The 12861-nt window shown below is 46.8% G+C and overlaps 1 protein-coding gene across 4 annotated transcripts in view; it reads right to left on the bottom strand.

Annotated features, from left to right (window-relative positions):
- The window catches only part of LOC110500964 (palmitoyltransferase ZDHHC17), a 44954-nt gene that overhangs the window by 16477 nt on the left and 15616 nt on the right, over nucleotides 1-12861 (bottom strand). For all 4 annotated transcript variants that reach the window (XM_036956995.1, XM_036956997.1, XM_036956996.1 and 1 more), the window contains exons 4-11: nucleotides 11396-11518; nucleotides 9162-9239; nucleotides 7711-7855; nucleotides 6581-6645; nucleotides 4836-4998; nucleotides 3731-3856; nucleotides 2264-2406; nucleotides 552-652 (exon numbers count right to left, since the gene is read on the bottom strand). In XM_036956995.1, coding sequence (XP_036812890.1) covers nucleotides 552-652; nucleotides 2264-2406; nucleotides 3731-3856; nucleotides 4836-4998; nucleotides 6581-6645; nucleotides 7711-7855; nucleotides 9162-9239; nucleotides 11396-11518 — 944 coding nt within the window. The remainder of the gene's footprint in view (nucleotides 1-551; nucleotides 653-2263; nucleotides 2407-3730; nucleotides 3857-4835; nucleotides 4999-6580; nucleotides 6646-7710; nucleotides 7856-9161; nucleotides 9240-11395; nucleotides 11519-12861) is intronic.

A 12861-nucleotide genomic window follows, 5' to 3' on the forward strand; every position in this document is an offset into this window, starting at 1 on the left:
AGTGCCTCTGATGTCAACTGTGACACAAATGCAATGGTGTTTAGCATATAGAAATAATGAGTCTGCCTCCAACTGAAACATTTGCATTGTCTTGTGGGCCAGAAGTTGTACACAACAGTAAAGAGCCCTTGAGGGTGATATGATGCTCTCTGCACTGTAGTCTGAGAGGCAGGCCAATGCTCTTTAGCTGACCTCACACTCCAGTGCACTGTGGGTAATCATGACCAGAGGGGTTCCAGATGGAAGAAGGGAAAGCCCATCTGTCTGTTTGGAATAGGCTGCAGTTTGACTGACACTCTAATCGACCAATAGCCACAGGGGAGATATTCATACACTTTTGCTCTCAGTCAAAACCCATCAATTCCCAGAAGCCACCTCCCTCCCCGATGAAAGAATTGATTGTTAGGAGGTGAATATTGACACACACAGCTGTCTTGCCAGGTGGCGCTGTGAACGAAAGGCCCTTGTACAGCACAGCAGCTCACTGATGTGATCATGGTTGGAATGAGAAAAGGCAGAGGAAACCAGGAGACTCTTATTGTAAAGGATATCAATCCAGAACCAGTAGAACCAGGTCACGTACATCCAGAACTTGGTTGCCAGGTAGATTCCCAGGGGCAGGGCGCTGTGCATGGAGTGGTCAAAGAAAGACCTGAGGAGGAGGGAGGGAGGGGAAATCACTGTTAGGTTTACAGAGAAATAAACCCAGCCCTAACCTGCTGGGATGTCTCAGGTTTACAGAGAAATAAACCCAGCCCTAACCTGCTGGGATGTCTCAGGTTTACAGAGAAATAAACCCAGCCCTAACCTGCTGGGATGTCTCAGGTTTACAGAGAAATAAACCCAGCCCTAACCTGTTGGGATGTCTCAGGTTTACAGAGAAATAAACCCAGCCCTAACCTGCTGGGATGTCTCAGGTTTACAGAGAAATAAACCCAGCCCTAACCTGCTGGGATGTCTCAGGTTTACAGAGAAATAAACCCAGCCCTAACCTGCTGGGATGTCTCAGGTTTACAGAGAAATAAACCCAGCCCTAACCTGCTGGGATGTCTCAGGTTTACAGAGAAATAAACCCAGCACTAACCTGCTGGGATGTCTCAGGTTTACAGAGAAATAAACCCAGCACTAACCTGCTGGGCTGTCTCAGGTTTAGAGAGAAATAAACCCAGCCCTAACCTGCGGTGATGTCTCAGGTTTACAGAGAAATAAACCCAGCACTAACCTGCTGGGATGTCTCAGGTTTACAGAGAAATAAACCCAGCCCTAACCTGCTGGGATGTCTCAGGTTTACAGATAAATAAACCCAGCCCTAACCTGCGGTGATGTCTCAGGTTTACAGAGAAATAAACCCAGCACTAACCTGCTGGTATGTCTCAGGTTTACAGAGAAATAAACCCAGCCCTAACCTGTTGGGATGTCTCAGGTTTACAGAGAAATAAACCCAGCCCTAACCTGCTTGGATGTCTCAGGTTTACAGAGAAATAAACCCAGCCCTAACCTGTTGGGATGTCTCAGGTTTACAGAGAAATAAACCCAGCCCTAACCTGCTGGGATGTCTCAGGTTTACAGAGAAATAAACCCAGCCCTAACCTGCTGGGATGTCTCAGGTTTACAGAGAAATAAACCCAGCCCTAACCTGCTGGGATGTCTCAGGTTTAGAGAGAAATAAACCCAGCCCTATCCTGCTGGGATGTCTCAGGTTTAGAGAGAAATAAATCCAGCCCTAACCTGTTGGGATGTCTCAGGTTTACAGATAAATAAACCCAGCCCTAACCTGCTGGGATGTCTCAGGTTTACAGATAAATAAACCCAGCCCTAACCTGCTGGGATGTCTCAGGTTTACAGATAAATAAACCCAGCCCTAACCTGCTGGGATGTCTCAGGTTTACAGAGAAATAAACCCAGCCCTAACCTGCTGGGATGTCTCAGGTTTACAGAGAAATACACCCAGCCCTAACCTGTTGGTATGTCTCAGGTTTACAGAGAAATAAACCCAGCACTAACCTGCTGGGATGTCTCAGGTTTACAGATAAATAAACCCAGCCCTAACCTGCTGGGATGTCTCAGGTTTACAGAGAAATAAACCCAGCCCTAACCTGCTGGGATGTCTCAGGTTTACAGAGAAATAAACCCAGCCCTAACCTGCTGGGATGTCTCAGGTTTACAGAGAAATAAACCCAGCCCTAACCTGTTGGTATGTCTCAGGTTTACAGAGAAATAAACCCAGCCCAAACCTGCTGAAATGTGTGTGTGTGTGACGTACTTGGAGAGGAACTGCACAGTGACCCACACGCCACAGTACATGAGGCCCTTGAGGAGCCAGGAGTCGATGTCCAGGTCAGCGATGAAGCCCACCAGCCAGATCACCAGGAAGGGGGTCCCCAACATGATCTTCTGTCTGAACTCCTGGGAGAGGACCAGAGATAGAGGGAGGGAAGAGAGGAAGAGGAGGAGAGGTCAAACAGGAAGGCAGCGATGCACTGTAGACTGTGTAACCTTATTACATAAACAATAGTGTCAAATCAAATCACATTTCATTTGACACGTGCCGAGTACAACAGGTGATACAACAGGTGACTAGTGTCATAGAGTGGCTGGGTGACTAGTGTCAGAGCGTGGCTGGGTGACTAGTGTCAGAGCGTGGCTGGGTGACTAGTGTCAGAGCGTGGCTGGGTGACTAGTGTCAGAGCGTGGCTGGGTGACTAGTGCCAGAGCGTGGCTGGGTGACTAGTGTCAGAGCGTGGCTGGGTGACTAGTGTCAGAGTGTGGCTGGGTGACTAGTGCCAGAGCGTGGCTGGGTGACTAGTGTCAGAGCGTGGCTGGGTGACTAGTGTCAGAGCGTGGCTGGGTGACTAGTGCCAGAGCGTGGCTGGGTGACTAGTGCCAGAGCGTGGCTGGGTGACTAGTGCCAGAGCGTGGCTGGGTGACTAGTGTCAGAGCGTGGCTGGGTGACTAGTGTCAGAGCGTGGCTGGGTGACTAGTGTCAGAGCGTGGCTGCGTGACAGTAGCTAATGGGGCCTCCCTATGGAGTGCTATCTAAAGATGTACCTTGACAACCTACACCATCCAGTGCGACAGCGTATGAATTTGAAAGACAACAGAAATGCAAAGTCAAGAAGCAAAACTTTGGAAAACACAAGATACAAGCGTAACTAATTGGTGCTTTGTGCTCCTCCTGTCCCAACGAGCAGGGGTGGTTAGATCACATGACTTGGAGAGACTGATTAGGGCTCTGGGGTGAAGTACAGATCTAGGATCAGCTTCCATTCCCCCAAACCCAACCTTAACTATTAGTGGAGAAAATGCTGATCTGACCCAAGATCACCATCTAGGGGCAAATTCTCCTTCTGCCATGATTAGGGTCTTGACACAATCCTCATGTCTGTCCGTACAGAAAAACTGCTCGATTCCTCAGACTCCAAGAAATCACTACCTTGGATGGGCAATTACTTCAAGACAGAGGCCAGGGAAGGTCTGAATAGAGTGTTAGCTTTGGTCTGTCTGTCTCACGTCAACAACAGGGCAGCAACTAGGCCTGAAGGTGCTCTTTTTAGGGTCTGGGATTGCTGGCTGGAAAGACAGGTGGCAGAAGGCTTTTTAGAGACAGAGGGACAATGGTGGTGTTACACATAGCCTTGCATGCTTACACAAATAAGTGTATGTGTGTCTGAGTGAGTGTGTGAGCCTGCATGCTTGTGTATGTCCACTCAGTCTCCTCCCTGGTCTCTACCTTGTCCATCTTCAGCTTCTTCAGGTAGCCAGGACTGTCGTAACCCTTGGCCTGCCGAGCCTCCTGTAAATGGTTGACCATCCAGACGTTTTTCCTCTGCTTGGCCAGGTCCAGCGGCGTCTCACCCTGGAGGAATACAGAGGAATACAGCCAGAGGATCACCACGGTAACAAACCAGCTAATCACCACGGTAACAATCCAACACAGAGAGCGCCTAATTCAGACAGCTAGGTAGTACCAGATTATAGGACAGCTGAGGACACAGGAACAAAGGATGGACACTAAACAGTAGGATAGGAGAAAGACCATAGGTTGGACACTAAACACTGGTGGTGATCTGGGTATTCTAATTGGCCACACTGGATAATAATGCTCCAGCTTTCAAGTTATGTCAGGACAGCTATAAAAGGATAACCAGATACAGGACAGCTATTAAAATGCTAACCAGATACAGGACAGCTATTAAAAGGATAACCAGATACAGGACAGCTATTAAAAGGATAACCAGATACAGGACAGCTATTAAAAGGCTAACCAGATACAGGACAGCTATTAAAAGGCTAACCAGATACAGGACAGCTATTAAAGGCTAACCAGATACAGGACAGCTATTAAAAGGCTAACCAGATACAGGACAGCTATTAAAGGCTAACCAGATCCAGGACAGCTATTAAAAGGCTAACCAGATACAGGACAGCTATTAAAGGCTAACCAGATACAGGACAGCTATTAAAAGGCTAACCAGATACAGGACAGCTATTAAAGGCTAACCAGATACAGGACAGCTATTAAAGGCTAACCAGATACAGGACAGCTATTAAAATGCTAACCAGATACAGGACAGCTATTAAAAGGCTAACTAGATACAGGACAGCTATTAAAAGGCTAACCAGATACAGGACAGCTATTAAAAGGCTAACCAGATACAAGCATGTGATACAGGTCAGAAGTTAGTAGGAGACATTTGGGCCTTCAATAACATGCTCTGGAGTGACATTTCCCAGTAGGTACAGATCTAGGATCAGCTTCTCCTCCCTCAATCCTAAACTTAACAATTAGGGGGAGATACAAAGCTGTCCCAAGATCAGCTGCACAGCCGCCTCACCTTGATGTTCTGTGCGTCCACATTGGAGTTGGAGTCCAGCAGCAGGGTGATGACTGTAGTGTTGCCGGCCAGCACGGCCCAGTGCAGAGCCGTGTTTTTGTGGTACTTGTCACCCAGGTTGACCGACACATTGAAGGTCAGCAGTAGCCGGGTGGGGTCCACGCTGTTAGGACGGGACAAAGTTCAAAGTTCAAGTGCAAAGCCTTTATGGTCTATTTATGAGAGTGGCCTTTATGGTCTATTTATGAATTACCGACACAGGTGAAGTTTAGTGGCTATTTAAATATTAGCCCACTACACATTCTTTTTGTGCTTTTAGTATCAGTCTCTTATCTGTCTATTATCCATGTCTAAATGTTGGGTATCTAGATGGGCATTCCATGTCTAAATGTTGGGTATCTAGATGGGCATTCCATTTCTAAACGTTGGGTATCTAGATGGGCATTCCATTTCTAAATGTTGGGTATCTAGATGGGCATTCCATGTCTAAATGTTGGGTATCTAGATGGGCATTCCATTTCTAAATGTTGGGTATCTAGATGGGCATTCCATTTCTAAATGTTGGGTATCTAGATGGGCATTCCATTTCTAAATGTTGGGTATCTAGATGGGCATTCCATTTCTAAATGTTGGGTATCTAGATGGGCATTCCATTTCTAAATGTTGGGTATCTAGATGGGCATTCCATGTCTAAATGTTGGGTATCTAGATGGGCATTCCATGTCTAAATGTTGGGTATCTAGATGGGCATTCCATGTCTAAATGTTGGGTATCTAGATGGGCATTCCATGTCTAAATGTTGGGTATCTAGATGGGCATTCCATGTCTAAATGTTGGGTATCTAGATGGGCATTCCATGTCTAAATGTTGGGTATCTAGATGGGCATTCCATGTCTAAATGTTGGGTATCTAGATGGGCATTCCATGTCTAAATGTTGGGTATCTAGATGGGCATTCCATGTCTAAATGTTGGGTATCTAGATGGGCATTCCATGTCTAAATGTTGCGTATCTAGATGGGCATTCCATGTCTAAATGTTGCGTATCTAGATGGGCATTCCATTTCTAAACGTTGCGTATCTAGATGGGCATTCCATGTCTAAATGTTGCGTATCTAGATGGGCATTCCATTTCTAAACGTTGCGTATCTAGGTGGGCATTCCATTTCTAAACGTTGCGTATCTAGGTGGGCATTCCATTTCTAAACGTTGCGTATCTAGGTGGGCATTCCATTTCTAAACGTTGCGTATCTAGGTGGGCATTCCATTTCTAAACGTTGCGTATCTAGTTGGGCATTCCATTTCTAAACGTTGCGTATCTAGTTGGGCATTCCATTTCTAAACGTTGCGTATCTAGTTGGGCATTCCATTTCTAAACGTTGCGTATCTAGTTGGGCATTCCATTTCTAAATGTTGCGTATCTAGATGGGCATTCCATTTCTAAATGTTGCGTATCTAGATGGGCATTCCATTTCTAAATGTTGCGTATCTAGATGGGCATTCCATTTCTAAATGTTGCGTATCTAGATGGGCATTCCATTTCTAAATGTTGCGTATCTAGATGGGCATTCCATTTCTAAATGTTGCGTATCTAGATGGGCATTCCATTTCTAAATGGGCATGGATTTCTGTTTGTGTGACCGCTTTGTGAGTTTAAATTAACTTGGTGTATTATGGCTAGATGGGGAAAGGCTAGGATGTAAGTAGGATATGGGTGAACGCATGACACACACACACACACACACACCTGTGTGTCCTGTAAGCTGCCCACATCAAGGGAGTCATTCCATTCTGATCCATCATGTCCACATCCTATAGGAGGAGAGGGAGAAAGAGCACATGGTCACAAACCCCCAATAAACACAGAGAAGACCGACACTGTGCTTCTTTGAAGATGCTACTGAACAGTTCCAGGAAAAACCTGGCAGGGCTGACAATGTGGAATGCAGGTTTTGAAAACTAACGAAACAACGCCTCCTGGTGGTGGAAAACGAATGAAACAACGCCCCCCCCCCCCCAGGTGGTGGGAAACTAATGAAACAACGCCCCCCCAGGTGTTGGGAAACTAATGAAACAACGCCCCCCCCCCCCCCAGGTGGTGGGAAACTAATGAAACAACGCCCCCCCCCCCCAGGTGGTGGGAAACTAATGAAACAACGCCCCCCCCCCCCCCCAGGTGGTGGGAAACTAATGAAACAACGCCCCCCAGGTGGTGGGAAACTAATGAAACAACGCCCCCCGGGTGGTGGGAAAGTAATGAAACAACGCCCCCCCAGGTGTGGGAAACTAATGAAACAACGCCCCCCCAGGTGGTGGGAAACTAATGAAACAACGCCCCCCCAGGTGGTGGGAAACTAATGAAACAACGCCCCCCCAGGTGGTGGGAAACTAATGAAACAACGCCCCCCCCAGGTGGTGGGAAACTAATGAAACAACGCCCCCCCCCAGGTGGTGGGAAAGTAATGAAACAACGCCCCCCCCCAGGTGGTGGGAAACTAATGAAACAACGCCCCCCCCCAGGTGGTGGGAAAGTAATGAAACAACGCCCCTGGTGGCCGACAACAACATCTCCTGAGATTTGAATAAGCGAGAAAAGCTTTAAAATAAAAAACTGTTTCAGTTCTGCTGCGATCAGAATAAATATAACACAGGGGTGACGTCACAGTAAATCTAATGAACGCACGCTGCATGACCCCTAACCCCTTGTGGAGATCTGAGAGGATTTCAGAGATTTAAGAATTATGGAAATATCTCCACAATGCCCTCTAAAAGGCTAAGCAGGATTTTTACAATATTGCTTCCACCTATCAGTCTCTCAGATCTACACAAGTACACAGGAAGTAGGGGTTAGGGGCTCATTTGCAAATTGGGACATACCTGTCCCTTGGCGATGAGGTAGGCCACGATGGAGGTGTGTCCGAACTGGGCAGCCAGGTGGACACAGCTGCAGCCCTCTCCGTCGATGAGCGAGGGGTCGGACCCATACTTCAGCAGCTGTACCACCATGGAGAGGTGGCCCTGTCTGTGGACACACACAACATCATTATGTTGTTGAGCACAAGAACTAACTGGTATTACGTGATATTAGCATTTAGACATGTTTCTGGGTTTTGTTTTGTTTAAAGGATCAATCTGTAACTTTCATCTGCAGCACAGAAGAAACTAGCCAACCCCCCTTAATAACCCCCCCATTATTAACAGCAGGAATGGACATGACAGATTGCACCAATAATAACTACATGTAAAGTCTCTGGGGGTTTTGTAGGTAGGAAATGGTTTGAGTCGCCGAGCTGACTAGGTGAAGTCTGTCCATGTGCCCTTGAGCAAGGCACTGAACCCTAAATGCTCCTGTAAGTCGCTCTGGATAAGAGTGTCTGTTAAATGAATAAAATATAATAGAAATGAAAGACACCACATCCAATTGAGAGATGCTTAATAAGAAGATTGATGCACTAGATACTTAACCAAACACAATCCTCAACAACATTGTAATTAGGTCCTTTCACAATACTATATTCACAATACTACACATACATCTCATATAGAAAGTGTCAGTGACCCGACAGATGGGCTCCACCCCCATCTACTGTGAAAGGTCACTAGCAGGGAGGGGGGCTGCCGACAAAGCCGTGAGGCCTGGCTAGGTATCGGCCCCCGGCTAGGGATGGCTGCCCCCTGCTGATCATATGAATAATGCAGTAGAAAGCTCGCTGACAGGGGTGAGGACAGGCAGTACTGGGACTTCATACAACCCTGAAGGTCTCGTGTGACTTGGGGGGAAAGGACTTCAGCAGAAACACGCCCTATGACACCCACACAGGGGAAAGGACTTCAGCAGAAACATGCCCTATGACACCCACACAGGGGAAAGGACTTCAGCAGAAACACGCCCTATGACACCCACACAGGGGAAAGGACTTCAGCAGAAACACGCCCTATGACACCCACACAGGGGAAAGGACTTCAGCAGAAACACGGCCTATGACACCCACACAGGGGAAAGGACTTCAGCAGAAACATGCCCTATGACACCCACACAGGGGAAAGGACTTCAGCAGAAACACGCCCTATGACACCCACACAGGGGAAAGGACTTCAGCAGAAACACGCCCTATGACACCCACACAGGGGACAGGAGAGAGTCCACTGGAAACAGCACCTCTACTTCGTACAGTATATAACCTTTCACCTCTCTCTCTAGATGGTCATATCTACAGATCAGCATTTCCAACAGGACCTAATGTTTTGGGACTGCTGGACAAGCTTGGTCCTGGAAAACAGACTGAACCAGAGTCTGTTAATGCCTCATCTATTGTTGTCACTCTTACCTTGTGGCCCAATGCAGTGGTGTGGAGTTGAGGTCACCTCCCAACTGGTCCACCATCGCCCCCTTTGATATGTAGTACCTACACACAGCGGCAGAGTCACAAATACATTTAGCACTCACTCACTCAACTACAGGTGGTGAAAATATTGTTGATGCAGTGAGATAAAACAGATGAACCAATTCAGTTTTAATGCCTCAGGATCTCCAGCAATATGGCGTTTTAAGAGGGCGTCTGCCTTCCAATGGAACGGATGGCTCAGACCTTAGCAGACATCCAGAAACATGTTCTCTCCTTCCTGCTATGTTGTATTAGAATGGTTTGGGATTCTATTCTTATACAGAGAGACCATGGTTCTGGCAGTGTTTCTGTACTGGACACCCCTCTGCAGCAGGACACCCCTCTGCAGCAGGACACCCCTCTGCAGCAGGACACCCCTCTGCAGCAGGACACCCCTCTGCAGCAGGACACCCCTCTGCAGCAGGACACCCCTCTGCAGCAGGACACCCCTCTGCAGCAGGACACCCCTCTGCAGCAGGACACCCCTCTGCAGCAGGACACCCCTCTGCAGCAGGACACCCCTCTGCAGCAGGACACCCCTCTGCAGCAGGACACCCCTCTGCAGCAGGACACCCCTCTGCACCACAATGTTAAACACAGCACAGTAGGATGGCTGCATTCACTCACACCTGGGTCCTCTTCACTAGGGATCAAACAGAAGCTAACAGGGAGGGACTAACTGAACTAGTCCAATAAGAAACGCATTTTCTGATGCAAAATGTTTGCACTAATGTATAGGCCCAATGCCAGCCTTTGTCCTGTGTGAGTATGAGTCTCCATCACACCGTCAGCGTCATGGTGCAAAACGGTCCACAGGATCACAACAAAAGTTCAACATTCACCTTCTGCTACCATTTCTATCACGCCGTCTCTACACATATAATGTGATGCATACCTTTATAAATCCAACGTATGACCCACACAGAACACACTGCAACGTTAGGGTTCTATGTCTGTGTGAGTTTAGGGTTCCGGGACTATGTCCTGTGTGAGTTTAGGGTTCCGGGACTATGTCCTGTGTGAGTTTAGGGTTCCGGGACTATGTCCTGTGTGAGTTTAGGGTTCCGGGACTATGTCCTGTGTGAGTTTAGGGTTCCGGGACTATGTCCTGTGTGAGTTTAGGGTTCCGGGACTATGTCCTGTGTGAGTTTAGGGTTCCGGGACTATGTCCTGTGTGAGTTTAGGGTTCCAGGACTATGTCCTGTGTGAGTTTAGGGTTCCGGGACTATGTCCTGTGTGAGTTTAGGGTTCCGGGACTATGTCCTGTGTGAGTTTAGGGTTCCGGGACTATGTCCTGTGTGAGTTTAGGGTTCCGGGACTATGTCCTGTGTGAGTTTAGGGTTCCGGGACTATGTCCTGTGTGAGTTTAGGGTTCCGGGACTATGTCCTGTGTGAGTTTAGGGTTCCAGGACTATGTCCTGTGTGAGTTTAGGGTTCCGGGACTATGTCCTGTGTGAGTTTAGGGTTCCGGGACTATGTCCTGTGTGAGTTTAGGGTTCCAGGACTATGTCCTGTGTGAGTTTAGGGTTCCAGGACTATGTCCTGTGTGAGTTTAGGGTTCCAGGACTATGTCCTGTGTGAGTTTAGGGTTCCGGGACTATGTCCTGTGTGAGTTTAGGGTTCCGGGACTATGTCCTGTGTGAGTTTAGGGTTCCGGGACTATGTCCTGTGTGAGTTTAGGGTTCCGGGACTATGTCCTGTGTGAGTTTAGGGTTCCGGGACTATGTCCTGTGTGAGTTTAGGGTTCCGGGACTATGTCCTGTGTGAGTTTAGGGTTCCGGGACTATGTCCTGTGCGAGTTTAGGGTTCCGGGACTATGTCCTGTGTGAGTTTAGGGTTCCGGGACTATGTCCTGTGTGAGTTTAGGGTTCCGGGACTATGTCCTGTGTGAGTTTAGGGTTCCAGGACTATGTCCTGTGTGAGTATGTGTGTTTAGGGTTCTAGGACAGTATGCTTGCATGAGTTCCAGTCTGACTGGGAAATCCTTCTGATAAGAAACATTCCACAGGAGGGTGTTGGGAGTAGCATTTCACGTGTACATGTAGGTTTACTGCAACTCACATGTAAGACAGCTGAATAGTGAGAGGAGGTCAAGGGCATTGGGTTATTCAGTGTGAGGCCTGTGTGTGTGTGTGACTGAGGTGTGTGAGTGTGAGGTCTGTGTGGGTCTCACTCACTTGACCAAGTCTATTCTATTGTTGATGGCGGCCCAGTGCAGGAGTGTGACGTTCTCTTTGTCCGGCTGCTGAACGTCATAGCCTGCCTCCACCAGCTCTCTGCAGCGCTCAAAGATCCCATACCTGGAGAATGTAGGTAGACAAGGTTAGCATAGGGTCAACACACACACGCTTCACCCACAACAGTATCCCTTGTCATAACGGCCTTGTCTGTCCTTAACAGAGCACATATCAGGAGGACGAAGCATCTTGATTTAGGTTCTTCTTCTTCAATAAAAGAAACACAAGACCTTCTTTGTTTGTCAGTTAGACTACTCTACTCCAGAGGGACACCTAGACCTACGTCTGCACTATATTCACATTCATGACAACATATTTATACGGTGCCTTCAGAAAGTATTCATATTCCTTGACTTGTGTTAGACTGAATTCAAAATGGATTAAATAGATTTCTCACACATTTACACAGTGAAAACATGTTTTTATAAATGCATGCACATTTATTTGATATGAAATAAAGAAATATCTAATTTACATAAGTATTCACACCCCTGAGTCAATACATGTTTCAAACACATTTGACAGCAATTACAGCTGTGAGTCTTTCTGGGTAAGTCTCTAAGAGCTTTCCACACCAACATTTTGCAACATTTAAACACTATTCTTTAAAAAAAAAGTGTTGGTTGTTGATCATTGCTAGACAACCATTTTCAGGTCTTGCCATCGATTTTCAAGTATATTTATGTCAAAAGTGTAACTCAGCCAATCAGGAACATCCATGGTCTTCTTGGTAAGCAACTCCAGTGTAGATTTGGCCTTGTGTTCTAGGTTATTGTCCTGCTGAAAGGTGAATTAATCTCTCAGTATCTGGTGTGAAAGCAGACCAGGTTTTCCTATAGGATTTTTCCTGTGCTTAGCTCCATTCCGTTAATTTTTTTTTATCCTGAAAAACTCCCCAGTCCTTAACAATTACAAGCATACCCATAACATGATGCAGCCACCACAATGCTTGAAAATGTGGACAGTTGTACTTAGTAATGTGTTGTTTTGGATTTGCCCCAAACACAAAACTTTATATTTCAGGCCAGAAAGTTAATTCCTTTGTCATTTTTGTTGTTGTTGCAGTATTACTTTAGTGCCTCGTTGCAAAACAGGATGCATGCTTTGGAATATTTTTATTCTGTACAGGCTTCCTTTTTACTCTGTCAATTAGGTTAGTATTGTAGAGTAACTACAATGTTGTTGATCCATCCTCAGTTCATTGATCACAGCCATTAAACTCTTAACTGTTATAAAGTCACCATTGGCCTCACATGCTGACGACACCACTCACGTGTGCGAGCGTTGCAAAATACATGTAAATCAAATGTATTTATATAGCCCTTCTTACATCAGCTGATATCTCAAAGTGCTGTACAGAAACCCAGCCTAAAACCCCAAACAGCAAGCAATGCAGGTGTAGAAGC

Source organism: Oncorhynchus mykiss, chromosome 21 (genome assembly GCF_013265735.2).
Source record: "Oncorhynchus mykiss isolate Arlee chromosome 21, USDA_OmykA_1.1, whole genome shotgun sequence".
NCBI classification, from domain to species: domain Eukaryota; kingdom Metazoa; phylum Chordata; class Actinopteri; order Salmoniformes; family Salmonidae; genus Oncorhynchus; species Oncorhynchus mykiss.